At 45.0% G+C, this 25,469-nt stretch overlaps 1 protein-coding gene across 2 annotated transcripts in view; it reads right to left on the bottom strand.

Moving 5' to 3' along the window:
* Positions 1-956: 956 nt before the first annotated feature.
* The window catches only part of SHANK2 (SH3 and multiple ankyrin repeat domains 2), a 240,978-nt gene continuing 216,465 nt past the window's right edge, over positions 957-25,469 (bottom strand). For both annotated transcript variants that reach the window (XM_041459183.1, XM_041459184.1), the window contains 4 exons: positions 14,545-14,675; positions 13,930-14,062; positions 10,453-12,850; positions 957-1,845 (listed from right to left, as the gene is read on the bottom strand). In XM_041459183.1, coding sequence (XP_041315117.1) covers positions 1,272-1,845; positions 10,453-12,850; positions 13,930-14,062; positions 14,545-14,675 — 3,236 coding nt within the window. In that variant the 3' untranslated portion in view covers positions 957-1,271. The remainder of the gene's footprint in view (positions 1,846-10,452; positions 12,851-13,929; positions 14,063-14,544; positions 14,676-25,469) is intronic.

Genomic DNA, 25,469 nt, shown 5'->3' with positions numbered 1-25,469 from the left:
GCAGGGTGCTCCCACCTCTCGTGCCAAGGAATGGGCTGGGGGCCAGTGCCCGGCCCTGTGTCCTTGTCCAGAGCCAGTTCCTGCCAGCAGTGACAAAATGAGAGCCTGGATCCCTCCCAGCCCTCCTGGCTCTCGGAACGCACCCCGAGACACTCGACAGCTCTTTCCATCTTGGCATCACCTCTCTGCCTCCTCTCAAGGATCTGAAGCATTTCCATCCTAACAGGCTGAAATCCCTCTCTCACTTCAGATCCTGGCACACTTCCCACTGACTTCAATGGGAACATTCATCTCTCTTTTCCTTCCTTCTCAGCCTGCTGTTCAAAATACCCAGGCACTTACCACTCACTGAATTAAGCAGCACCTCCCAGGGCTCAGCCTCTCTCAGTGTCTCACTGTCAAGTCCCAAAGCTGTGCCTGCACACCAAAGTTTGTCCTGGCTCGTGGAGCTCATATTTTGACTCAGCATCAGCTGAGCTGGTTGAGAACTGGAGGGGGTCTCAGGTTCGAACTAGCTTCACTTTTCTGTACCTCTAAGTGTGGTCCCTCCTCAGCCTTTACTCAACATCTGCACCATCCTACAGGCCACGTCAATGGAGCGTGCACTGAACTTGTTCTGCCACCTTGGAAGAGTGCTAAATACCACTGCAGAAATAAAGAAATACCAGGTAAAACAGAGCAAGGTTACCATTGGACTGACCCCAGCAGAACAACCAGCTTCACTGCCAACAGATCAGGGAGCTATGCCAGTAAAAAAAGAGGAATATGAACTCCTGTGCCCACCTCAATATCCCTGCTGCTGATAAAACTAGGTTTGAGTGGTAATGGAGCAACCTGTCCTCTTAAAATCAACAAAGGGCTGGGGAAGGAAGCCTGCTTGGAGACTGTATGTCAAGAAGAGAATAAAATAAAATGCAATATTTTTTTTTCTGTCAGTAAAAGAAACCCTGAAATGTTTGCAATTTTAAAAGAAAATCATCACACAATGGTCCCGGCCAAGAGCAGTATCAAGAGTTGTAAAGTTAACAATTGTCTCTCTCTCACATCTCCCCACAGCTTGGAAATAAAATGGCCCCACTTCTTTAGCATCTTTAGGTTTGTGTTTGGGCATGTAGCAGACAGTCTGCATCACCTGAGTACCAGGAATTCATCTGTTTTCCCCCTCCCCCCCAATTTTGCTGGCACTCGCAGACAGACAAGGCATTTGGGGTATGTCAGTACCAGCCCATCTCTAGTTATCAACAGAAGTTTGTGAGGCAAAATAGCTATTCTTATCTGTCCAGCAGCTGCTTCAAAGCTCTTTCTATGTTCATTCTGTGCCCAACTCTAGTCACTCCAAGGTCTATCAGATCTTCCTTCTGTAGATTTGGTAAATGTGTGCCATCTATTTCATTGTCCATAAATGTTTCTTTATGTTCACCTAAGTTTAGACTTTCCAACCAATCTGCCACATCTGGTTTAGTCCACAGGTGGACAGGCTTAGTTGTAAAAGGCTTATTTGAGATTGGCTGTTGTAATATTGAGGGAGAAGGAGACCTGCTGCGCCCTGTGGTCAAGCCAAATAAGTCCCCAGAAGGGGGCTGGCTGGGTAGGCTAAATACATCAGACAGAGTTGGAGAAGGAGAGGAGGCTGAAGCAGAAGCAGTCAGAGGAGCAGGCAGGATGTCTTTATTAATCTCTGTTGGTGAAACCACAGGGCTGGGAGCGTGCCTTGCTCCTGAGGTCCTGCTGTCATAGTCTGGGGACCTGCTCTGCAGTGTGATCGGCTGGCTGGCTCCGGGTCGGACAGTGAAAGTGATTGTTGTACTTCGTGTACCTGAGACAGTACTCATGACTTCCGTGCTCCTGCAAGTGCAAACAGACAGGCACAGTTAGAGCTGCTGGCCACCAGGATGGCCCCATCAGCACGTGGCAATTGCAGCATGGGAATGCTTGGGTAGTTTCACATTTTAACTAAAAGTACAAAAATAGTATCATTGACTCTTTCCCAGAAAACCAGCAACAATGGTAAGCCACAGTTAAAGACAAAACATTTGCTTATGAGCAATCCAGGAAAAAACACCTTCCAGACCACACCACTTTTTAATACCTGTTCCCAAAATTAACTCCTGGTTAAATGAGAAGTGCTGAGTGGAACAAGCACTTTGTACTCGGCGAAGCACGACCAGAAGTTGACCTTCCCTTTGCCACGTGGAGGGCTGGAATCCTTCAGTTCTGGCTTTACACATAACATAGCTAATAACAGTAGCAGTGGAAAGTTTCAGGAGCACTGGATTTTGGATCTTTGGGCTTCACTCAGTGAATTTTGCAGAATGTTTGTAGTGCTGTTTGTTTAGAGAACAAGCTGCTCTTATTTCCCTTTCTATCCATGATTTAATCATAAAACAGTCCTTCTAAGGTGCCTGAAACATCTCAGTGTCTACTTCCTTCCACAGAGAAATTATACTCTGGCAGTTTCACCACAAAATTAAGGAGACAAAAGTTCTTTTTCCTGTGCATGACTGGAGGTGATGTAGCTGGGATCAAGGAAATGAGTTTTAGATTCCAAATGAAGCAGGCATGAACCTCGCTGGGAGGCTCGCTCTGATGCCCAGCCTGACAGGGTGGGTGAAGGAACACGACCCTCTGCTTCTGCCTGCTGGCTACAGAAGCAAATTTAGAAGCTTTGGGTCTGTTCATGTCATCAAAGGCTTGGCCCCACAGCCCTCACTCCCATGGGAAGAGCCTGCCGGTCAGCGTGCACACTTCAGGATGCTCCACAGAGCCCTTGGATGCCTGGAGCTCCAGCGTTCTTCACTCCAGAAATAACCTGCCAACTGAGAAAACGTTCAGACAACTAATTTAAAGCACTTGCAGACCAAAGGAAGGGATTATTTATCCTCGGAGCAATGCCATGGAGTCCAGAGGATGATGTGGCTGATGCTTTACTGAGATTTCCAGTGCAGACCCTGACAGAAGCCCTCTGTTTCTGAGTTCTGTTTTTGAGTGCCACACTGTCCCCAGACCTGGCCTGTCCTGCCTGGGTGGAACTGAGGATGGCTTGAGTGCATGCTGTCAGATGGAAATGCTTCCATGAATCCAGCACAGCATTAATTCTGCGCTGCTGTGCAGAAAAGAACTCAAGGAGATGAAGGAAAACCAGGGCAAGGGCAACATGAGGCTGTGCTAACAAATAGACTATTAATCCCTTTCTCCCAGACTGCAGCCCTGAGCCGGATACAGTGATTCCCTGGCTGGCTGCTACCTGCGGAGAGCCCTGAGAGTATTCCCTGAATCATCCCTGGGGCTTTGGCACTTCACACCAACCCAGAGCCCAGAGAGGTACAGCTCTGCCACACCAACATCTCGGCAGGTCCCATTCAAATAAAGCTCCCTGTCATGAGAAGAGCACCGAGAATCACTTTTGGGAGAGCTCACATCTAATTCACACCAACATTCCCACTGATTTCCCACAGGCTGCTCCATGGATATCAATAGGAACAGGGGGATCTCTTTGGAAGATTGGTACTTCACTTAAAACCCAGTAGGAACAATGCTTCCAGCACTTATGGCTTTGTAATTTAACACAGAAAGGAAACACTTGGCAAGGTTCTGAGTGTTTCCTGTGATGTTTTTGGCACCTAATGCCTCTCATTGTCTTCCAAGGCTGGAGCTAAGCATTCTTACAAATAAAAAGTCTGTGGCAAGAGACTATTAAATTCTACTAACCAAGGGGAGCAAGTTATTTCCACCTCCTTTACCTCAGCACTAGGATTTCACACTCATTAGTAAGGCATGATATAATTTAAATCCAACAAAAAGCCTGCTTTGAAAAAGGTTGGGGTAGTGCTATCCTAGTGATGGCAAGAATGAGCTTTGTATAAATAGAGAAATGACTCCCTGATCTTTGCCTACTTTCCTGTCTTGCAAATACTAGAAATTAGGGTTTTGTATTTACACCCATTGTGGCAAGATCAAATGGATTACGAAAATACACCTTCTTTTATTCCAGATGATGAAAGATAATTTCTACAGCTTGAATGACAGCTCCAGGCTCAGTGCTTTGCAAATCTTGTTGCTTTTCCTCCAGACTGCTCCTCTTAAAGACTGCCTGGCCAGTCTTGCTCAGGAAATTGCTGTCACTCTTCCTTTAAATAAAGGGTGATAAGAGAGAAGAAACAAAGCCCCCAAAAGTAAACTCTGTGCTCTCACTTGAAGTATTCCTTGGCTTGTGTTCTTTAACTTTCTCAGCCCCATGGGCAGGAATACTCAGGGTGAGCAAAGCATCCCAGGCATTCTGGTCCTTTGCCTCCTGTCAGCCTGGATCTAAACATTGGCTTCACATGGCTGCAAGCAGCAGCAGGAGAACTGAGAGCATCTTGCTTTTTCCAAGCCAGAGGTTCAGGGCTGTTGATTATAAAAACAAAACTCTTGAGATAGTGATATGATAATTTAGCTGATTGCAGAGGTTTCAACATCAACTCAGTTCATAGCCATGTGAGTGCTCAGCTCTCATGTCATGGGCACAGACTTGGTGAAGCTCAGGGAAGTCTGCTGAAGCACTGCCAGGTTTTCAGTTCCATGCCTTTCACTCCAAAATTATTTTCCCACGTTCTTTTCCCCTTTTTCCACCTGCCATATCAACTCCATTCTTTCATGCTGCACTGTAATTGTAATCCAAGGGAAAAAAAAACCCAAGGATATTTATGTAACTCCTATGCATCCTAAATTATAATTTATGACATCTCCCACATGCTCTGGGGTGCAGACACAGCCTTGAAACCATCATCTGTCTTGCATTTTATGGTTGGTTGGTACCCTGGTCAATAAGGAGCGAGCACATTCCAGCTGGAGAGCAGGCTTGGGTTGCTGTGTTACGGGGTTTCCAGATTTTTAATCAGAGCAATTTTTTATGCCTTATTTGATCATCTGTTATCCTAAACATGTTAAATCCATATTAAACCTGCCAAACCCCAAACTTCATTTTAAAAAAAAGGTGAAAAGTCAGATAATTATTTTAAATAAAATTTGCTCTGTTGGAATCAGCATATGGTGGTAATTTATAAACATTTGCTGCTGTGAGCCTGCATGGATTGCAATGCCCATTATGTTGCTTCATATTAAAATCAAAATATATAACCTATATGTCACAACCACATGGCCTTCAAGTATAAAAGCCATCAGCAAGGCTTGTAGGAAAAAATTATTTTAAATTTTAAATTATATTTGCAAGATTCAAATTTACTGTTAACTTAATATCAGAGGCAAATCAGTGCAGCAGCTCCCATCGAAAAATAAAAAACCCTACATTATTCTCAGCTCCTGGGAGCTGTTTTACCCTAGAACTTTCCAGAAGACTTGCTGGTTCTGACACAGCTTTTCCATTGTATCAAAGGAAAACACCTTAAAAACCAAGAGGAGTAATAACTGAAGTCCCTGTGTAGGGGTACGGCAAGAAATTAAATTCTTACAGATCCTGGAGGCCGCACAAACCCCAAACTTTGCCTTCACCTCTGAATTTTTTTACTTTGTTGTCAGAGGCAAATTGCACAGCAGGAAAGCAAGAAAGAATTGTCTGTTTTGGGGGCAGGTGAAGAACAAGGGCTGAGGTGATGACTGGCAGGATGCAGAGCTCCTCACAAGGGCGTTATCTGGGGAGCAGAATTGAGAGCTGCTTGGTGTCTGCTGCCAGCGAGGAACAGTCAGGAAGGTCTGCGGGAGTGTGTCTGTGCAGGAGCAGGAGTTTCCATGTGAAACGTCTGGAAAGCAGAGGGAAGGGGATGGTGCTAGGCCAGGAGGCAGCCTCAGCCCTCTCTGCTTGGATAACTGCAGGGGAAAGGGAAGCTGGAAGGAGAACGGGGGGAATTCCACAGCTTTCGAGGACAGGACGACCACACAGGCTGGTTTGTCTTTACTTTCAGCCTCACACAGGTGTGTAAAACTGTACTAATCATCCCTCCTCACCCCTCCACCTCCCAAAATCTGGCAGAACCTGGCCATATCTGAAAAGTCCTGCCCCTTGTTTAGGTGCTCAGACACATTCAGGAATCTGGTCTTATATGCTCATGTTACCAACACATTTTTCTGAGTACTCCTCTGATGAGTGTGGCTTTTATTTCACCTTGAGATGATCCTAGGTCCCATTTTAGGATGGCTACCATTTCTGGATTAGGATGATCTAATCCACACTGCACTGTGAGAAACACAGTCACCACCAAAGTCACTGAAATGCAATAACAATGGGTGAGCATTAAAAAGCAGCAGAATGTACAACACAGAATAGTCTATGCTTTATGGTTGGCACTTACTTCATGGCACTTCAGCATGGCCCTCCTCTGACAACAGCAGTCATGACAGCAAATAAAAATGACAAAATGGAATGACTGAAACACTGCAGAAATCACTGACAAAGCAAGCAATCCTGTGCAATTGGCTGGCAAACAGTTAACGATGTGAAATGAGTCTAATGGAGAGCAGCAAAGTGAAAAATCAAGGCACTTATTTCATCTTCTGCCAAACTCAGACATCCTTTACCATAAACCAAATGTAGGATCACTCTCTATAAAGGACTCACTGCTAAGTTCTGTTCTTACCTGCTTGTGGAAAAATAAAAGGAACTTCTCCAAATACTAATGAAAAACGAATTCATTCACTCAAACTGGCCAGTTTCACTTTTAAAACTTGTTATTCCAGCACAATGCAGGTTATTCTTCCTAGAGGACTCAATTTCCACAGCAGCCTCCATAACTCCCACATTTATCATGAGTATTTCCCACTGCCAGCAGCGATGCCAATGTGCCCCAGAGGTCACAGGATTGTGCAAACACAGCTGGACAAAGACAGAAAAACTGGAAGTGTTTCTCCTTCTGGCCAAGCCATGGATCATTTTGGTGTGGTGCTGGTGGAGAGCAGCAGGAGCTGCTGTTCATTACTCCTTATCAGTGTTCCAGAGGCATGAGGGAGGCAGGATGCTGTGTTCCCTGGGGGCTGAGCTGTGTCCCTGGCAGCCCCTGGGTTTATCCTGCCTCAGCCACGCTGCCTCAGGCCCTGGATCTCAGGGGTTGGCTCCTGATGGTCGTGTTGCTACAGGACTGCAGGGTCACAGACACAACAAACACTCCTCCTCTCTCCCAGGGAAAGCCCTGCTCTGCTCTTCTACCCCTTCTTTCATCAGCTCCCTATAAAAGCCAGAGGCCTCTCAAGTGGATTTATAGCACTGCTGGATTTATTGTGATTGATATGTCCTGTCCTCCTCGCCTGCAGGAGGACATGGATAAATCAGATTAAAACCTCTGTCACCAAAACTGATGGCCATAATTCCTCAAAGTAAATGGTGGCCAAAACTGGGAGTGGGATCTGGAGGTCTCTTCCTGAACCTTGTGATCAAACCCTTTAATTACACTTCAATTAATACAAAGTAAGCAAGGGCATCCTCTCACTTCTTCCTCTTTTCCCTTCTCCTGCTGGGCTCCTTTTTCCTATCCCATGGGCTGGCCACTGCCACTGAGGATGAAGGAGCAGATGGTTTCCAGCCAAGCGTTTCCATGCTCTATTTAAAAATCTTGAAGCTCGGTGTCTCCATAAGAACCATGGGAAAACTATAAATACACCATGGAAAATGATTGCTAAACCAAGGTGCAGAGAATAAAAGCAAATTTAGGGTGGCTTCAATGTAATAAATGAGAAATGCTGTTCAGGACCATCTCTTCCTTATCTCCATTTATCAAAAACACACAAAGAAGGTGTTTTTATGGGTTACTGCAGCCAGTAATTACCCAGCTCTCTGTGGTCTAATTCACCCCTGTGGCACCCTAAGAGGGCAATTGCCTAGAGTGAGCCCCAGTTTTACATCTACTGGCTGTGTAAAGAGAATTCCCAGTGGGATTTAGGATTCCAATCTGGCCTATAATTGTATGTATGGCCCCATAAGCAGATACATATTTTTAATTTCATCAGGCTGCCTGTGCTGTGAACACCGCCCAAGCGAGCCTGTGAACGCTGTTCCTATTTATAACCCTTCCCAATCCTTCTCCTTGGCTGAAGGATAGGAACAGGCCCATTTATTATCACTGCTCTGTTCACAGAGCTAACGAGTTGTTCTTTAATTTAGCAGAGTCCCTGCTTTTTGTGAGCCAAAATTCCTTGGTCCCTTTCTAATGCTGCCTCACAGGGAAGGGCTGCAAGATCAACAATTGGTTGTCACAAGCTTTAGAGTATTAGGGGGAAAAAAATAGCAAGGAACTCCAGGAATTTTACCTTTGAAATTTAAACATTAGCTTTTACACTTGAAATTTTCACAAGATGCCTTGGTCATAATATTTGACAGCTTTGTAAAAAAAAATTGTGTCAGCCATGCAGTTGGGCTAGAAAGGCTGTAATTTATTCAACTTTTAGAGAGATAAAGTGGGAGTAAAAGCAGTGAAAAAAAACCACAGGCCTTCTGATTCCAGAAGTGAACATCTCCATTTCCATCTCTCTGCCTTACCCTGGTTGAGATGAAAAGACTCTGCCTGCAGCACCTTTTCAAACACACTTCCAGCATCTGTAGATTGCTGGCTCTCTTCTGCTGTCTCCTAGATTATTATTTGCTTTAAAAAGAAATCCTTAGCAACCTTTCCTGGTGGTTTTAGCAGCTTCAATACAGCTCATAATTAAGAAGCAATCACATCAGTTTGGAAAATGGCAGGAAACAAAACCCAGCCCTCTTGTCTCCTGTTCCCACCGGGAATGCTGTGGAGGTGTCATTTTCTCCCACAGCCAAATAACAGCCAAGAGTTTTCCTGCTCTTTGCCACTGCCAACTTATCCCATTTATGCCCTCGTAGCTCTTTTGGCTCTGGTACATTCCAGGATCCTCTCTCCAGCTTGCAAAGATGAGTGTTTGTGTTAACTTTTCAGGGAAGAAGCAGGGTTTCAGCCCCATTGAAATAATGCTTTGGGTGGGGTTAAGCTTCTGTATTCCATAATGAAGATGTAGTAATTTGCCAAAGCTGAGTTAAAAAAATTAAAAAACCTCAAGGAGAGGAAAAAAAGCAACATAAATTTGTAACACTAAGTCAGTTTTTCCTCTAAAAGGTAACATATGGGGCTACTTCTGCTTACATAACAGCTTGTTTTCCTCTAGTGAAGTGCTATAGTTTTTCAAGTTTTCCCCACCCTTTATACCTTTAAAAATATATTTTCACAGAAAAAGTATTTCTGTTTACTTCTGCTTTTCATTTTGCTCTCAGTAATGAGAATACTTTTACATATTTACAGTGCATTGTAGTTGGTAGTCTAGGTTATTTTCTAAAAAAATAGGGATGCTAAAGATCTCCACTGTAACCTGGAAATACCTTTCAGTTTAAAAATAAAAGCTGATAAATAATGTTATACACATGAAGCTACAGACAACATGTTCATGTTACCTTAACAAGAAATATGACCAACATCTAGCAAAAATAATGTGGGTTTTTTTCATGTATGAAGGCTTTTCCTGCAGACACAACTCAATTTCTAATCCATTTAGTCAAGTGCCACTGAGAGGAATTCCAGAATTTCTGTTTTATTCCCATTTCTCAATTTTAAAAATTTAATTCCTTCACCGTCACCAGTTTGATGACTTCCATCCTGCAGGAAATAATGTCTAACTGTGTGATGCTGAGGCTGTGGATCACACTGTGTTCTGAATGAGCAATCTTTGCAATCAGCAGACACCCTTCCCTTAAAAGCAAATTATCTTCATGCTTGCAAAGTACACCAGCTTTCCAAAGGCTGAGCTATTTATCAACCATCAGAATAATTCTAATAAAATTGACTTAGGTGGCACCTTTTTTAAAAAAAAACTAAGCCAGCATGGTGTTTTTGCAAGAAAAAAATACCTCAGTCTCCCAATGAAACATACAAAATTTGCTTTTTTTTTGCAATAATTGTGGTTTTCATGATATTATGTCCACATTCCATCCAGATGTGGTTTAGCAATAACATGGACAGTGCAAAGTAATTTTAATGAGAAATTCTCTGAAATACTTTATGATTAAGTAGATTAGGAGAGGTCTCAGCATGAATCAAACGAGACCACATAGTAAATGCAAAGCAGCCCTTGGCAAAAACACTTTTTACCTGTTTGAAGCCAAAATACCTCATGACACTGAAGAAAAATTAAATTATCACCCCATTTTAAAAGGAAAGAAACTAAAGAGAAAAAAAAAAAAAGAGAGAAAAAAAATTAAAGAGAAATCTAAGATATTCACACCAAAACAACAGAAAGGTATGTGCAAACCTTGAAGCTGAAGGCTGAGTAAGCTCCTATCCTATCATGCAGGCAACACAAATGTTGACAGTGTAAGAAATTCTTGTTTGACACAGATTAAGCAAATACAGAGTACACTCTTCCTTTATCTATGTGATTTACAGGAGAAATTAGCAAAGGGATGGCAAAAAAAAAAAAAAAGATCAAGCCTTTTTAGAAAACGATTTGGTTAATTACTTTTACCTTGTACTGAGACTCGCAGTTTTCGTTCCAGTCGGTGACTCCAATCCCTCCCCTGGCTTTGAGGATTTCTCTCTGTTCATTTGCTGGAGTATTGAGTTCAATTCACTAATGACATTAGCCTTGGGGCCTGAGAGAATCGGGCTTTTCACCTCTGGCACGTCCCCCCATAGCTTGGATGTCCTTTGGGGGACAACCTTCCCCAGGTTGGGCTGGGCACTGATGGGAGGCGGGGGCGGAGCGGGAGGAGGGATCACAAAGCTGTCTACAGTTTCCTCGATCAGCGCGTCCTTGTAAAGTGCATTGCTTTTGTTGATTATGGGCTTCATTTTTGGCTTAGGAGGTACTGGGGGTTTGTCCACCAGAAATGTTTGCCCATCTGCATAGACTGTACAAGTATCCACGTTCTCCCCCCCTTCCGAGGATAAGGTAGAGATGCTGGACACCGTTGAGATAGTGCTGGTTGTCTCTAGGTGATGGTCACTGCTGCTCCGACTGTCAACCTCCTCGATCCCAGAGTCGGTGATGTTGTCGAAGCTGTCGGGGGGTGGCAGGAAGGAGGCAGGCAAACAGTTTGAGAGGCCCGCTTGCTTTTTGCCGTCTAAGGAGTTTGCTGGCTGGCCGGGCGAAGGGGTGCCGTTCTTCCTCTGTGCCATCAGGTCTGTCAGCGCCGAGCCAGGCACCGCGCGGTCGTCGGGGATGTCAAAGCTGTTGGCAAACTCCAAGGGAGGGGGCAGCGGCTCGGTGAACAGGAACTCCTCATCAATGTCCACTGAGGCCAGGGGCGGCGGGGGGATGCGGAAGGGCAGGATGACGGGGTCGTCCACAGAGCTGGCGGCCACGATGGTTTTGCAGGGAGAAGCTGGGGGCTCGGGCGCGGCAGGGACGCTCAGCTCGCTCTCTGCTTCCTCGCTGCCCTCCGGCCTCTCTGGCGGGGAGTTTTCAGGGCTCGGCTCCATCTCAGCTCCCTTTTCCTCCTCATCCTCGGGCATATCATCTGACTTTGCCGTATCCACTGTGTGCACCATCAACAAGCCAGCTGATTTTTGCTGCGACGTATCCACAATGTTTATCAACATGTTCTTCTTCTCCTCAGCTTTCTTTTCTTTCCCTGCATCCATCTCGTACTTGTTCTCAGTCTCCTGCCGTCTCAACAGGCCGCGGGTATTTTGCCTGGTGACAGTGGCAGTAACAGGAAAAGTCGTTTCCATGTTGGGTCTCAGCTTGGTGTCGATGTAAAGCGGTTTGTTAAGGTCGGTTTTGACTGCGTCCCCTTTTCCTGGAATCTGCTGTGTCTGCTCTTTCATGGCTCTGTCCCTGGCAGAGAGCGCGAGGGCAAGTGGAGAGTTTGGATCCAACAGCTTCCCTGTGACTGGGTGGACGTAGCTATCCGAGCCGGGAGCGCTCGTGGGCTTGGCTGCCGCCATACTGTTGTCAGTGCCTTTCGTTTTGGATGGAGCATTCAATGTCCTTGAGTCACTCTGGTTGCTAGGCTCACTACTGTTGAAAAGGTTTTCGGGCTCCCTGGGGGCGGGGATCGGAGATGGTGACATGAGCTGTCTGAAACCATCCTCACTGCTGAACATTGCCTCCTCGGTGAACTTGGACTGCCTCATCCGTGGTGTTGGTGGGGTTAATCCAACGTCCTCATCTCCCAGGTCTGTGGAGAGGAAGGCCGGGGAATTGCGCCTCGCCTCCAGCCTCTTTTCCCTGTCCCTCACGGCCCCTGCGATGGCTGCTGCAAACGGACTGCTGACTCCCAAGCTGTCGTCAGGCCGGAGCTGTCCCGGCTGCTCCGAAGACTGAGGATCGATCTCCATGCTGCTCCCTTGGCTGCTTTTCCCGCTGCTGCTGGTGGATGGCTCTTTGACAATGATGGTTGGGATTGGAATAGAGCAGGTCTTTTCTGGACTGTCCTCCACGTTGGATTGTTTCACCAGCATCCCCTTCCTCCTGGCTGGCTTGGCTGGCACATAAACGGCTTTGCTGGCAATCTTCCCAACCTCAGAATAGGGATTTTCCGGCATCTGGCCCCTCTTGCTCCTGAAATTGGCCTGAGCTGCGGCACTCCGATTGTACAGGTCTTCCGAGTCCAGGGAGTATCGGTCCAGCTCCCGCCGGTAATAGATCCCTTTGTCCCTTATCATCGTCCCCACGCTCTCGGGCCTAACCAAAGAGATTTTTGCACCTGAATTCTGGTTAAATGGAGGTTTGATCGTTCCGTAGCTCCGGGTTGTCAGGGATTTGGGAGAGTTATACAGAGAGGGGGAAGGTGGTGGTGGTGAGGGAGGTAAGGACTGTGGTGGTGGTGGGATATCTTCAGAGGTGTCAGGCATTGAAAGACTCCTGGTAAACTTCAGCATAGGAGGGGCCAGAAACTGCCGCTCTTCCTCCGTTATTCCTGAAAAATCAGAGAGTGCTTTCAAAACACTGCCACATCCACTGGGATCCCTCACGCTGCACTATTTCTCCATCCAACCCAATATTCCAGGATGCATTCCCCACAGCATGAGGAGTATGCAAAATTCCAAAAGAGGCCTTTAGGTTGATTCCCACCACAAGCATTCTTTCCCACCATAAGAATTCTTTCACCTTTTCAACCCAGGTGCCAGGATTGAAAAGGATGCTACGGAATCTTAATTAAACTGATGTGTAGGCAAATGTTTGGGGTTTTTGTATCATCAAGGTGGCTGTAGAAAAGCACATTTTCTTTGAAAACTATTGAACAGGGAAGATATTCTGTGCGGAGGAGCCGCTTCTGCCTTGCTCCAGCACTCTACAAATGCATATAATAAAACAACTCAGAAACGTAATGAATTTTTAAGATGCAATTGAAATTTAGCAAAGGGACTGTGAAGATTCTATTGGGGAAAAAACCCATAATGTTGCATTTCAAAAGACGACATTATATGATTAAAAATATGGCTTTTAACATAAATTGGGTAATACTGGGATAGTTTGGATGCTAATTTTACATCAGCATAATGTGTTTCTAAATTGATAAAAGTCACTGCTAAGATTACTAACAAGAACAAAGAAAGCCCAAATTTGGTCTGCTCTTTGTTTCTTTGTTGCAAAAAGATCTATTGTTATCATTTGAAATGAAAAAAAAGGTGAATTTTAGTCCATTTGATCAACAGGATTTCTTTGTAAACTACACAGCATTACAATGCTTTCACATCAATAACAAGGAAGAAAAAGGATCATATTTTGCCCTAATGTTTTGCAAAAGGCTTGTAGTGGGGTTTTTTTGGTTTTTTTTTTGTTTTTTTTTTTGGTCCTTATTACAGGGAACATTCTAAAGAAAATAACCAAATTATAATTCCATACTTGCCAAATGTGGAAATCACATCACCTTACACACAAACTTCTTTTCTTTGTATAAAGATTAAGCAGCCACTCACTGGGGTAAAGATGTCGGAGAAACACACTTTAGGAAAGAACCAAAGTTACTAAAAGTATGCTATTAATGAACAAAACCATACAAGAGAAGCATTTTACCTATAGATTTTTGTCTTCTCATTGTACCCCGAGGTATACCCAGAAAAGGACCTTGAGGGCTCCCTGGGACAGTGGGTGTCATCACAGCAATACCCTGTCTCTCATACATGGACTACAAAAGAGCAAACAGAAACCCCAACAGCATTAAAACATGAAAGTCTCTCCCATGTGGAAGTAATGCCTCATCCATTACCCCTTGAAGTGAGAATTCTTATGGAAAATAAAAAATCTGGGGTTATTTCTGGGGAGGAGGTGGAGAGAAAGGGAAGACTGGGCTTGGTTTAGACACTCATGAAAGGACAGCAGCTGCAAGTGGAGTGTGTTGACATTATTTACAAGGCAACAGCTTAAGGTGGGTAATGGAAAAGTATGTCCAAAATGCAATAAAACCAGTTATTTTTTTTACCTGCAAAGTTTTGTAAGATTAAATTCTGCACTTAAATGATGCAATTTCAGAGCGCTGGCATTTAGTTTTTAATATGTGCTATAGTATTAATGTCAATTCTTCCCTTACAAAGCATTGGGCATTATTTAATCAACTAGGAATTAGATACATTAGTAGGAATAAAGCAGTACTTCGTGGCTCCCACTCACATTCATATCTGTAGCTGAGGGAAAACATCTACTAGAAGGCCGCTGTTTTATAGTTGCCACTCTGGAGTCCACAGTTGCATTGTCTGCAATTCTTGATGGCTTGGAAACTGGCACTATTTCATCCACCTTATCTGTAATATAAAAGCATTCAGTAAAATAAATATCACTTGTTCAAAGAAATGGAAAAGTTAAGTATTGCAAGGTCAAAGGAAGAGATTTACTTTTCAAAAAAATGCAAAGAAAAAGTTTTTTTGGCATTTTAACAAGGCAACGCTTGAGCATCATAAGTCGTGCAAGCCGAGCACTTTTTATTGCTGCTACATAACATGCATGCTTTAGTTTTAAGCCTGCATGCATTTAATGTTTACTTAGTGTGACTCGAAAAACAATCCTCTTCTTCAAACCTTCAAAATGTGAAGGGAGAATATCTATATAGAAATGGAAAGAAGACCTTTAGAAATAGTGAATCCATAGAGCACTGTTTCAAATAGAGATAAGCAGACTGTACTTAGTCATCAGAATTTCAGTGATATTTTGGACAATAACAAGTACTCCAGAAGTGCTCTTTCATGCCTATGCTCCTTAAATAATAACATCCTGATTTGTTCACACTCTTGGACTTGTAGGCTAGCACTGCTAACTGCATCCTTTGTTTAAATGAAACTTTTATATGCATTTCTGTCGGTTTGGTTTTTTAAAATTTCTTTTAATAACTGGACAGTTTGGGAATGCATTTAGTCATGGTCAGAAGCAGATCAAAAATAGGCAAAGTCCAAATCTGAATGAGAACTTCAACATTTGGATTTGGGACTCTGATCTACTGCATGATGTGATGGTAAAATACAGGGATAAGTTTAGTCAGGATATTCCAAAGCTGAGTGCTGGTGTTAGCCCCGTCTCCAACTTTGGTCACAAACAAGGTTCATCAGCATTAAATACAAAATGCTACTCCCTCACATGGAAGACCTTGAAGTACAGTATAATCCATTAATTATTGCCTGACAGCTCCTTTTTTTGCCCCTTCCACTGCTACAAAACCAAGGCACAGAGAAATTAAATCACTAGCCCAAGCCACCAGGAGAGTTTGAGTTTGGAATCTCTACTAGAATCCAAACTGGAATCACGTCAACAGCCAACAGCTTTCCTTCCTATGCCTTCCATTGCATTTGCTTGCCTGTATCACGTTAATTTAGTGTCTTTTCCTTTGAAGTTTCACCAAAACTTGGATTAGTTTTATAGCCTGTGGCATTTCCGTGAGTGGAACACCTCAGGCTGGCTCCTAAACTTCCACAACACAAGTCAGAGCAATGCTATTTTTCAGCAATTAGCTCCATCTCCCAAATAATTGATTGTTTGTCAAACAAGGATAGTTACTTCATTAGGATACTGCAGACTTGAAAAATCCCCATGTTTTTGGTGATCTAGAGCTGGTGTTACTATCCCAATTATTGTATTTAGGGATTTAAATTTTACCTCTCGCTGGAGAGCAGCACACTCAGAGCCCTGGATATTGATATGGATGGGAATAAGGCAGGAGGAAAAGAGCTTTTGATCCCTCTAAACAGTAGATCTGGCTGATGCAAGGAAGATATTTTAAACAGGAGAAGAGAGAGGGAAGAACTTTTAGCCTTTGGGTTAGGAAGAAGGTTGTCCTAGAAGTGGATATTTCAGTGTCACAGAGGGTCAGGGAGCAGGCAGGAAAGGAAAGGCTGAGCAGGACCAGTAAGCTGAACACTGCTGAGAACTGTCTCACAAGAGTAGTGTTGCTGTTTCTTTTCAGCTGAAGTTAGCATTCAAGTCTTTTCATTGGTCTGCTTTTCTTTTTTTTTTTTTTTTCTTTGTGGTGTTTAAATCATCCAGTGGAAGGAGAAAAAGAAAAAAAAAATTCTTAAAATTGTCACATGTATTCAAAAATAAAAAACCAAGTTCACATCACATTTCTGAAGGCTTTTCATAAGGGGATCTATCACCAAGAGCTTCAACAGGGCAGAGATTCCTCTTAAGGCTCTCCCACCCTTGTTCTCATCCCAGAAGCCAAACAAGTGATCTTTGGGATACAGAAAGAAGGAAGCCTTGGAAACTGAAGCACTCAAAATCTGCACATGAGAAATAGAAATACACCACGTAAGAAGTGATCCCCTTTATTTTGAACAGACACATGTAGCCAGATATCCATTCAGACAACAAAAAGCTACAGGGAAAGAGTGATGAGGCCATGACAGACACTTGGAAAAGCATGAAAAATTTTGTTGGGGATGAAACATACATACCCTCCTACTGCACTGATTTTGCTAGACAATCCTAGAAGTCAGATCCTAATTTTGGATCTGACCAAAATATCAGTTGGTACCCATTCTTAAAACCATCTACCATTTCCATGAGGGGAAAAAAACCCTGGTTTTGCATGAGTTTATTGCAGGTTTCTTGTCTGTAGAGAGGTTTTCAGTCCTTCTCACCCTACGGCTGCTCCCATTTGCCACATTTAGCCAAAGCACTCGGAAATGGGAGAGGAGGGCGGGTTAAAGCTTTGCAAGGAACTCTTTAGGGCTTTCTCGCATGGCACTTCCAACAGCAGCACTGCACAGCTCTTTCTCTTGCTCTACTGCCTTTGGATCAGAAAGAAAAGGTGGAGTGGAGGTTGTCATTTTGGAGCTACTACAACAAAAAATGTGAGGCCACAGAAGCAGCCAGCACTTGGAGACTGATCCTACATGGCGGGTCCCGTGGGAAACGTCAAAATCTGAACTCCTGGCCACAACTGCCCCACCCTGCCGGAGTGAAAGCACGACGTGAAACAAAAACATCCTCACTGCCGTATCAAACGTGCTCTTCAGGCCAAGGAAATGGACTGGCTGAACCGCAGCTAACCTCACTCAGACTCACCCCAGAGAAAGAAGACGTGTTGGGCCGAACCTTCACTCGCCCGTGCCGCGAGCTGTTTGTCTGCACAGCACCAGAGTGCAAACCCCTCCTGCATCCGAACCACACGTTCCAAATATACTCCTACTGGAATAATTTGTCAGGCTCACTAATTAGCTCTCCTCCCAGCCTCCTTGTGAGCTCAAATACTCTGCAGCACGCACTCCTCATACCAACGAGAGGGGAAGCTCACAAGCTCCTGTTGGAAATTCTCTGAGGATAACTTTACAAATAATCCTGACAAAAGAGAGAGAAAAAAAGCTACAAAATGGATGCAAAAATTGGCACCTGCTGTGAGGTGTGTTGATAGAGTGGCCCAAAGAAACCTGCCTCCAATGGGATTTTTAAAAGGAATGCAGCTGGATGAAGGCAAAAGGAAGGAATGTGGGAAAAGCCTACACTGGAGGTTGGCCATGCCAGCTGCATTTCCTCCTTGAACCGGTCATTTAGCAGAGTACAGCCACAAGCACACGCACACACACACTTTTACAGGAGAAGTTTGTGGCTGGCTGGTAGAGTAACAAACTCTGATCTGCTTTGCCCTGAATAACCTCAGCCTCACTGGAAGACAGGGAAGAAGAGTCTATGTCTCACTGGCCAAAGAGCATGGCTCAGTTGTAGTCACAGAAGAGGATTTTTAAGCCTACGATTGTTCCCTGGCATTTTCCATAGAAACTGCTCTGCATCTTCCCGAGAAGTCGCGACGGCATGTTGAGAGTCAAACACAGGAGCCATGCTACACCTGTGAGAACCTGTTCCCACTGCTCCAGGGCCTCCTGGGAGCAGCATCCTTCCGGAGAACTGTCAGGGATACCACATGTAAAAGCCAGTCTGATGCCTCTGCATGCATATAGCAATTTGAGTGCCACTATATTAGATTCCCCCGAGAGAGGCAGCACCAACAGACATAAAGTAATTTATTGCCAAAGTGCGTTTCCATCTGCCCTATTGGGTTACCAATGGGACCCGTGCCCTGCTCAGGGTGCCAGCCCTCAGGAAATTGGATGGCCTAATGGCACAGAAAGTAGTTGTGTTTTATAAAGATGTAGGTCTCGTCTCTGATGAAAAGCTCTTAATCACAGACAGAGTAGCACAGTACCCAACAGCATGTCATGACTTTTACATTCTCAAGAGGTCTGGCTGCTAGGCAGGTTGCTTTTTTTTTTTTTCTTTTTCTTTAATAATTAATATCTGTGATAATTACAGGGGACAGTCTTCTCCTAATAGATTTGTTACAGGAGATGGGTCTTATCCCCGTGGAACACATTGCTTAGTGACTCCTGTTCCGAATACCCAGACTCTCTCAGAGGAAAAAGTATAATGCTGCCCATCAAGCCACCAGATCCATCATCAAATGAACTTTGAAAACGAGAGTCAGGTGCCCAGATAGATCTGGTGGCACATCACTACACAGCCCCCAAAAAGAGAAATATGAGGTATGATCCTGGCAACATTACTTATTGTACGACATAGCCAAGACATGTGGATTAGCTCCACCGAGGGTCTTAGGAAGTGAGCTGGTGAGACCCACAGAGGATAAGAATGGTAATGATCCAGTACAGGCTATACCCCAACACCTCAGGCTGGCATGCCAGAAACACCAGGCAAAGACTGATCGAACACAGTTTGGGAGGCGAGTATTGCCAAGACCTCTATACTTACCACCAAGTCCCGAGTGCTTGCTCAGAGGGGGTGGGATAATGGAGAAAGAAAACTCAAAAAACAGCTGCCTCAAGAAATGACTTGTATTTGTAAGAAAAGCAACGAATGCCTAGCACAGAGTAAAAAAATGCTCGTATGAAGTTAAAGTGAAAGAACAGAGGCAAATGTTCTTCAAATACCAGCAGCACACATCGTTAACAGTGCAAATATAAACTACAAAATGTTAGACTAATCTAGTCAGCCAGAATACAATGTTAGCCAATGTAGGAAATGGTTGAACTCTGCCACCGATGGCCTTATGGCTAAGAATTAAAAGGACAGGCACATTAAAAAAAACTCTAAAAATCCTATGGAGTGGTTATTTTTTCTTCCCTCCCCCTTTTGCCTGGCGTGGAGGCATGGGCAGCGAGGCCCTCTCGGTTATGGCTCTCTGCAGCCGGCCACTGCGACAAGGCAGGGTGGCCTGCGGTGGGTCGCGAGAGTCGCTCGTCCCTTCGGCCCCTGGTAAGCACACAGTGGAGGATGCCACTGCGTCCTCACCAGTCCATGTCGAGGCACATGTCAACTCGACATGGGGGGTGGCTCTTTGGGAGATGCGCGTTTCAAGGACCTGCGTCCTCGGCTGCTTGAGGAAAGCTAAAATCTCTGACAGGTAGTTATGGATGGCTCTTGTGGAGGTAGCCACAATGCCCAGCTGCAGCTCCATACGGCCCATGGACTGGGACATGAGACCCATGGACTGTGCATGCTCCCTCTTGATATTTTCCAGCAGCTGCACAATCCTACTGTTGGTTTCCATCAACAGCTTCTCTCCCTCTGTTAGCTGGGGCTGCCCTCTCCAACCCCGATCCCTAGGGACAGGCTCAACACCGCAGCGCTCTTCATTCATCTCATCATTTCCCTCCTCCTCAGGAGAGTCACTTTCAAACTGAGGAGTCCTACTGAGTGACTGATCCCCAGGAGACTGTATGTCCATGGTGCACTCTGGAGTCCGCGCCGGCGTTTGAAATCCCTCAAAATCCTCCCCAACGTTGCTGTGCGTTTCAGATGAGGACAGCGGCCACTGCCAGCTCTCTGTGGTCCTGGCTGGCGAGTCTTCATCAGAGGCAGGCACCGAGGATTCCTGTTCTTCGGCCGGCGTGGACAGCGAGCTCCCTCGGTGATGGCTGGCTTGCCCCGAGGATCCAGGAACCTCCCCATCTTGCTCCCCAGTGACATCTGGCAATCAAATAGAGGAGCAACAACCACTGTATCTGAGGCCAGGCAGATGGAGGTATCTACATGCATTGGACAACACATAGAAAGAAGCCAGTTGGGAAGCCAGAGTGTATGTGTTTGGGCAAACGGAAGGGCGGACTAAAGTTTAGTGACTGCATTGGGCACGTGGTAATTGGCGTCATTAAGCACTTTTGTCTCAGTGCACACTGTCCTGTACCCAGAACACACACAGCCATGCTGCAACCCAAGGCAGGAGCTACCAAATTCCCCTCAGCGTGACTGTGACAGGAAATGTCAGTGAACCTAGCGAGAAGCTCACCTATGCACTGCAGTGGTGTCAGTCAGAAATCCCTGGGACGAGCTCAGGGCCAAGGGTCCAATTGAGCTTCCTGGGGTGCCAGATGTGCTCCACCACTGGCTGAGGGCAGCCCTTTGTTGCTCTGAAGCACTGCTGGCTATCTTCACTTTTGTCCGACGTCTCACGTCACCCCACCCAAAATCTCTCTCAAATAACTGCTGCAGCGCGACGGTGGCTGTCCGTGGGATTATCCCGTGAGCAATGCCCTCCCCAACATTTGCCAGATTTTCCTTGCTCTCTTCTCCAAACAGTAGGAAATGCTATCTGAGGGCATTGCTCACCGGGATCTCTTTGTCTCCTGCAAATGAACTGAGTTTTGCCCTCCCCTGGCTACCTCTTCCCTTGCCTGAGGGTGCATGGTGGAAAACTGGGTTCAAGCACTTCCCCACAGCAACAAAGAGAAAAATGCCCTCCAAAAGAGCAGGAAAGGCTTGGGCTTTTGCACCCACAGGAATCACCAGCTCACAATGGAATGTGATCTGCCCAACTCTCTCCTGCACCTCTCTGCATTACGTGAGGCTGTAGACAGGACTCTATATACTTTCTGTTACTTCAGATAAAAAAATGAGTCCACTTTTTTTTTTTTTTGAGGGGAGCCAATTTGGTCATGAGAAATCACCCTAGGGCAGTGTGGCTGAAGGAGGCAGCACAAAGCCCAAAGCCCTGCATTCCCCACGCTCAGGCAAGAGACAGCTGAGAGAAGCACTGCTCTCGGTAGGGCTGCGACCCGACCAGCTGCTGCTGCTCACACCGCAGTGGCCTGAGTGCCAGATCAGTGCTGTGCCTACTCTCTGGCATCCCAGCCTTGAAAAAAGCTTTTTGGGTTTCTTTTTTTAAGGATTAATTTCTTCTTTTTGAAATACTGCTCTTCAGACCTCAGTGGAAGCTGTTAAGCTTATACCTGCAACGTGTTGCTGAGGTCATGCTAAACCATACTTTTGCTTCTGTTTATGAATCAGGGCAGGGTTTTGTTTGATTTAAAAAAAAATATATATTTTATGTGAAATATAATGAAATGAAAAGCTTTTTCTGACAGACCCAAGGATCCTTCCTCCTATATCTCAATCCCTGTCTACCACAGTGTGGTACTCATTATCACCCATGTGCCTGCAATATTACGGTGCTCTAAAAGAGATTCAGTGTGACTTCATTGAATGATGACTTTTAAGTGCTAAAATAATGGATATTATTCGTGCATTTAGCATATTCACTACTTCAAAGTATTCACATTCAAAGTATTCATATTCTCTCTGCGTCTGGCTGGACTGTCCAGTTGCATGTTTTATGGAAAGTGAGGATGAAATTGTATTTGTAAAAAGGAATGAGCTCCTTATGAAAATGAATTCTAGGGACAAACTGTCATGCAATCATTGGTTCTTCCACTCCATGGAGATTTGAAAGGGACTATATATCAACCTAGCTAAGAACTGCTTCTTCCTTGGCAATTCTTCTCCTGCTTTGTCTAATACAGCCATAGCTGCATTCCTTCATTAGCAAAGCTTTCTTAGCAACTACAGTGTAGGATCATGAAATGATTTTTCAGCATTTTCCTATGTGAGTACACATGAAAAAAAAAAAAAAAAGAACAAAAAAACAGGGGACCTAATTTTACCACACAAAGCAAACACACACTTCAGTTAAAGTCTATGGAATCGGAGTGAGGTAAGGGATCATAAATACTCATTCTGGTAGAGCCACTGGTCATACTGAAGATCTTGGCATTTCTTTTGACATGTCAACAGAAAATTTCCCATATTTAAAAACCCCATTTAGCTGGCAAGTGTTCTAAACAGAGCCCACCTAACAACTGGTAAATAGTAGAACCAAACTATACTGGAAGTCAAAAACGGAAGCAAAACGAAATCAAAAACCTCGAAACTCCACACTGAATTATGAATACTTCTGTAAATGGTATCACTGTGTCTAGTTCGTTCAGATTCAGGGGGACCAGAACACCTTTGTTATTTGTGCATGTCTACATATTTGCCAGAAGCTTGTAAAGAAAAATTTCTCTGCAAAAGCACAATAATAAATTTTTCCAAAATTCCGTATGTCTTATGAAATGTTACCACTTGTTGTTCTCCCAATCAGTCTTTTCAGCCTTTCAGAGCTGAAAGAACAGCATCTGGCAATTGGTGACCAATGACACAAATGACAAAAAAGTAAAGAGTCTGTGAAAACCCCTGGGCAGAAGGTTAATTGCAGAAACTCTTGGCGAATACTTCTGAATAATGAATACATGCACAGGCTTTAGGTTAGGTTGGTAAACTTGGCTGGCAATGAGAAGAAGGAACAATCATCACTGTTATTATTTGTAACAAGGTTCAGCATCTCTCAGCAACTCTGGTTTCTGGAAGCTTTGGGAAGCATTGCCATGGGCATGGGGAACCGAGGGTGTGTTACAGGCATGGCCTTCTACAAACTTTCCTTCACTAAGGAGCAATCATGGGAAAATTCCCTGGAGGCCACTGGCTGACACCACCTGGATGAACGTGTGAGTTTCTGCCCAAGAAATCCATTCCTTAGTGACCAAAATTCACCCTAAATTCTGGACAGATCTTGGTCAGGTTGGTTACACCAGTGCCTAGGCTGGGGCTGTGGCAGAGGTGTGCCAGGGACAGCAGGGGCACTGCAAAACTGGGTTCAGCCAGAAACCGTCCTTATGTACGAACAGCTGACAGAGTGACCTCAGCTAACTGCCTTTAACTCCTTAGAAAAGGGGCCACCTCCAAAAAAAGAGAGAGAGAGGCCACTACAACTGTGAAGTCAAAATTGGCCATGGATCAAACCATGCACCTCCATGGCTGACCTCACCTGGTTGTTAATTTGCTTTAAAAATAAAAAAAAAAAGTCTCTTTCTTTTCAAGCTTTAAATAGTGTGGGTACAAAGAAGCACAGCTGGCTTCCTTGGGTGTGAAGCAAAGGGAAGAGGTCAGATTCTCTGATTTTTCTAGCAATTTCCACCTGACACACCATTCCTACATGCAGCATTTTGCTCACAGTGACAGATATGACTTACAGGCAAAATAGGTCACTTCTGTCTTTTACAGGTATTTTTATACCAAGTGATAGCAGCCATCAGACCTGCAGCCTCCAAGGTTCACGTTCCTAACCTCATGTCCATTGCTCTGCTGGGGCAGGACTTCCATCTCCATCCTTAAATGGCTGAGGAAGGGACTCAGGGAGGAGCATGCAAATGGACTAAAGGGAGCAGAAACATCTGGAAGTCAGTGACCCACTGCACTTCAGCTTTGGTGTTTGATCAGCTATTTCCAAAAGCTATTGATGCAGCTATTTCCAAAAGCCCCCCAGGATTCACAGGGTTCTGAAGGCTGTTTTTTGTTTTACCTCAGTGACTCTGTTGTGTTTAAGGAAAAAAAAAAAAAAAAGAGATCTGCTATTGAGGAGGTTCATGCAATAGGAACTGGTGAGCCTGCACCAAAGTCCTGGCTATCTCCCTTTCTCCCCTGTTGGACAGGTTCTCTGTTTCTGCAGAGGAGCAGAATCTGCCAGACAGATTCTCTGTTCCTGCTGCCTATCCAGGTGATTCCCCTGGGCTGACACAGAGCCTGGTCTGATGTGGTGGATCAGCAGGTGCTCCTGGAGCACAGGAGTGCTGCTCCAGGTGTGCCTGCAGGGGAGAGCTGTGGTTTTCCCCATCCTGCCCTGAGCATGCTGATCAAAGCCAAGTTTATTCCAGCCTTTAGGTTCATGAATATGTCCATTATTTTGGAGCACTGCTATTCCGTGCTATTCCTTGCACCACAACATTCATTTTACCACTGAGAGTCCTTTGTGTTGGTCATTAGGCATTTTTAGGATTGTAGCAATTACTGGGCTGAGATACACAGAGAATTACTGAATGGTTGATTCAGCTGCAGGGGTAGAGGACTGAGACAGAGGCCAAGAACAGAGCAGGGCTTTGGATATACACAAACTTTAGAGACATCAGAAGTACTTCTTTAACTTTTGGTCACTGAAGAACATTTGAGATTTATGCCTGTGTTGTGCCTTACCTGCCACTTGGCAGCTGATCCCTCCCCTGAGATGTGCTGCTCTTTAAGAAGCCCTCCTTTTGAAATCCCACCATTCCTGTTTCACCTCTGCTACTGGATCGTTGCCTTTTCCATTATCTTTCCTTTTCAGACTGCCCACCAGCGGAGCTGCACGGGAGGGCTGGGGCACCGTCTCTTCCTGCTGACAGACAGGTGGGTGGAGATGTCCCTTGGCCACAACAAGAGGGCCAGGAGCCCAACAACAGCGGGAACACAGCGGGGGAGCTTCCCGGGCCCTGCCTCTGCTGCTCTGGACCTGGGCCTCTGTCTGTATCTCATCATCCCTCCTGGGGTGGGTGCATTTCTCAAACTGCTTAGGTACCAAGGTGATAGGTGCCTTGTAAATACCTAAGATAGATACAGACAGAAACTGTACCAGGCGCATTAAGCAACACTTCAGACAATGCCAATGGCACCTCAGTGCTGTAGGATCACCCACCTGGTCCAGCATCTGCAGGCAAATACTGGGCACATGCATTTTTCCTTTGGAAAAGTGATGGGAACACAGGACATTCATTCTTCCTTGGTGGCAACAGGTTTGGGCACACAGCCCTTAGTGTCAGGCACTGCACATGCAAGGGTTTTGTTCCATCGCCTTCCCTAAATACGAGTTTGCAGGTTTAGTTTAATTTCCTTCGTTAGCCAATAAAATTTGCTTCCTTGTCAATAATCTGCAAAAACGGGTTACAGGAGCTGCACCAGAACTGAAGGGG

Source organism: Pyrgilauda ruficollis, unplaced genomic scaffold, assembly GCF_017590135.1.
Source record: "Pyrgilauda ruficollis isolate IOZ18807 unplaced genomic scaffold, ASM1759013v1 scaffold132, whole genome shotgun sequence".
In the NCBI taxonomy this organism is placed as follows: Eukaryota; Metazoa; Chordata; class Aves; order Passeriformes; family Passeridae; genus Pyrgilauda; species Pyrgilauda ruficollis.
This window is presented reverse-complemented; position numbering and strand designations above follow the sequence as displayed.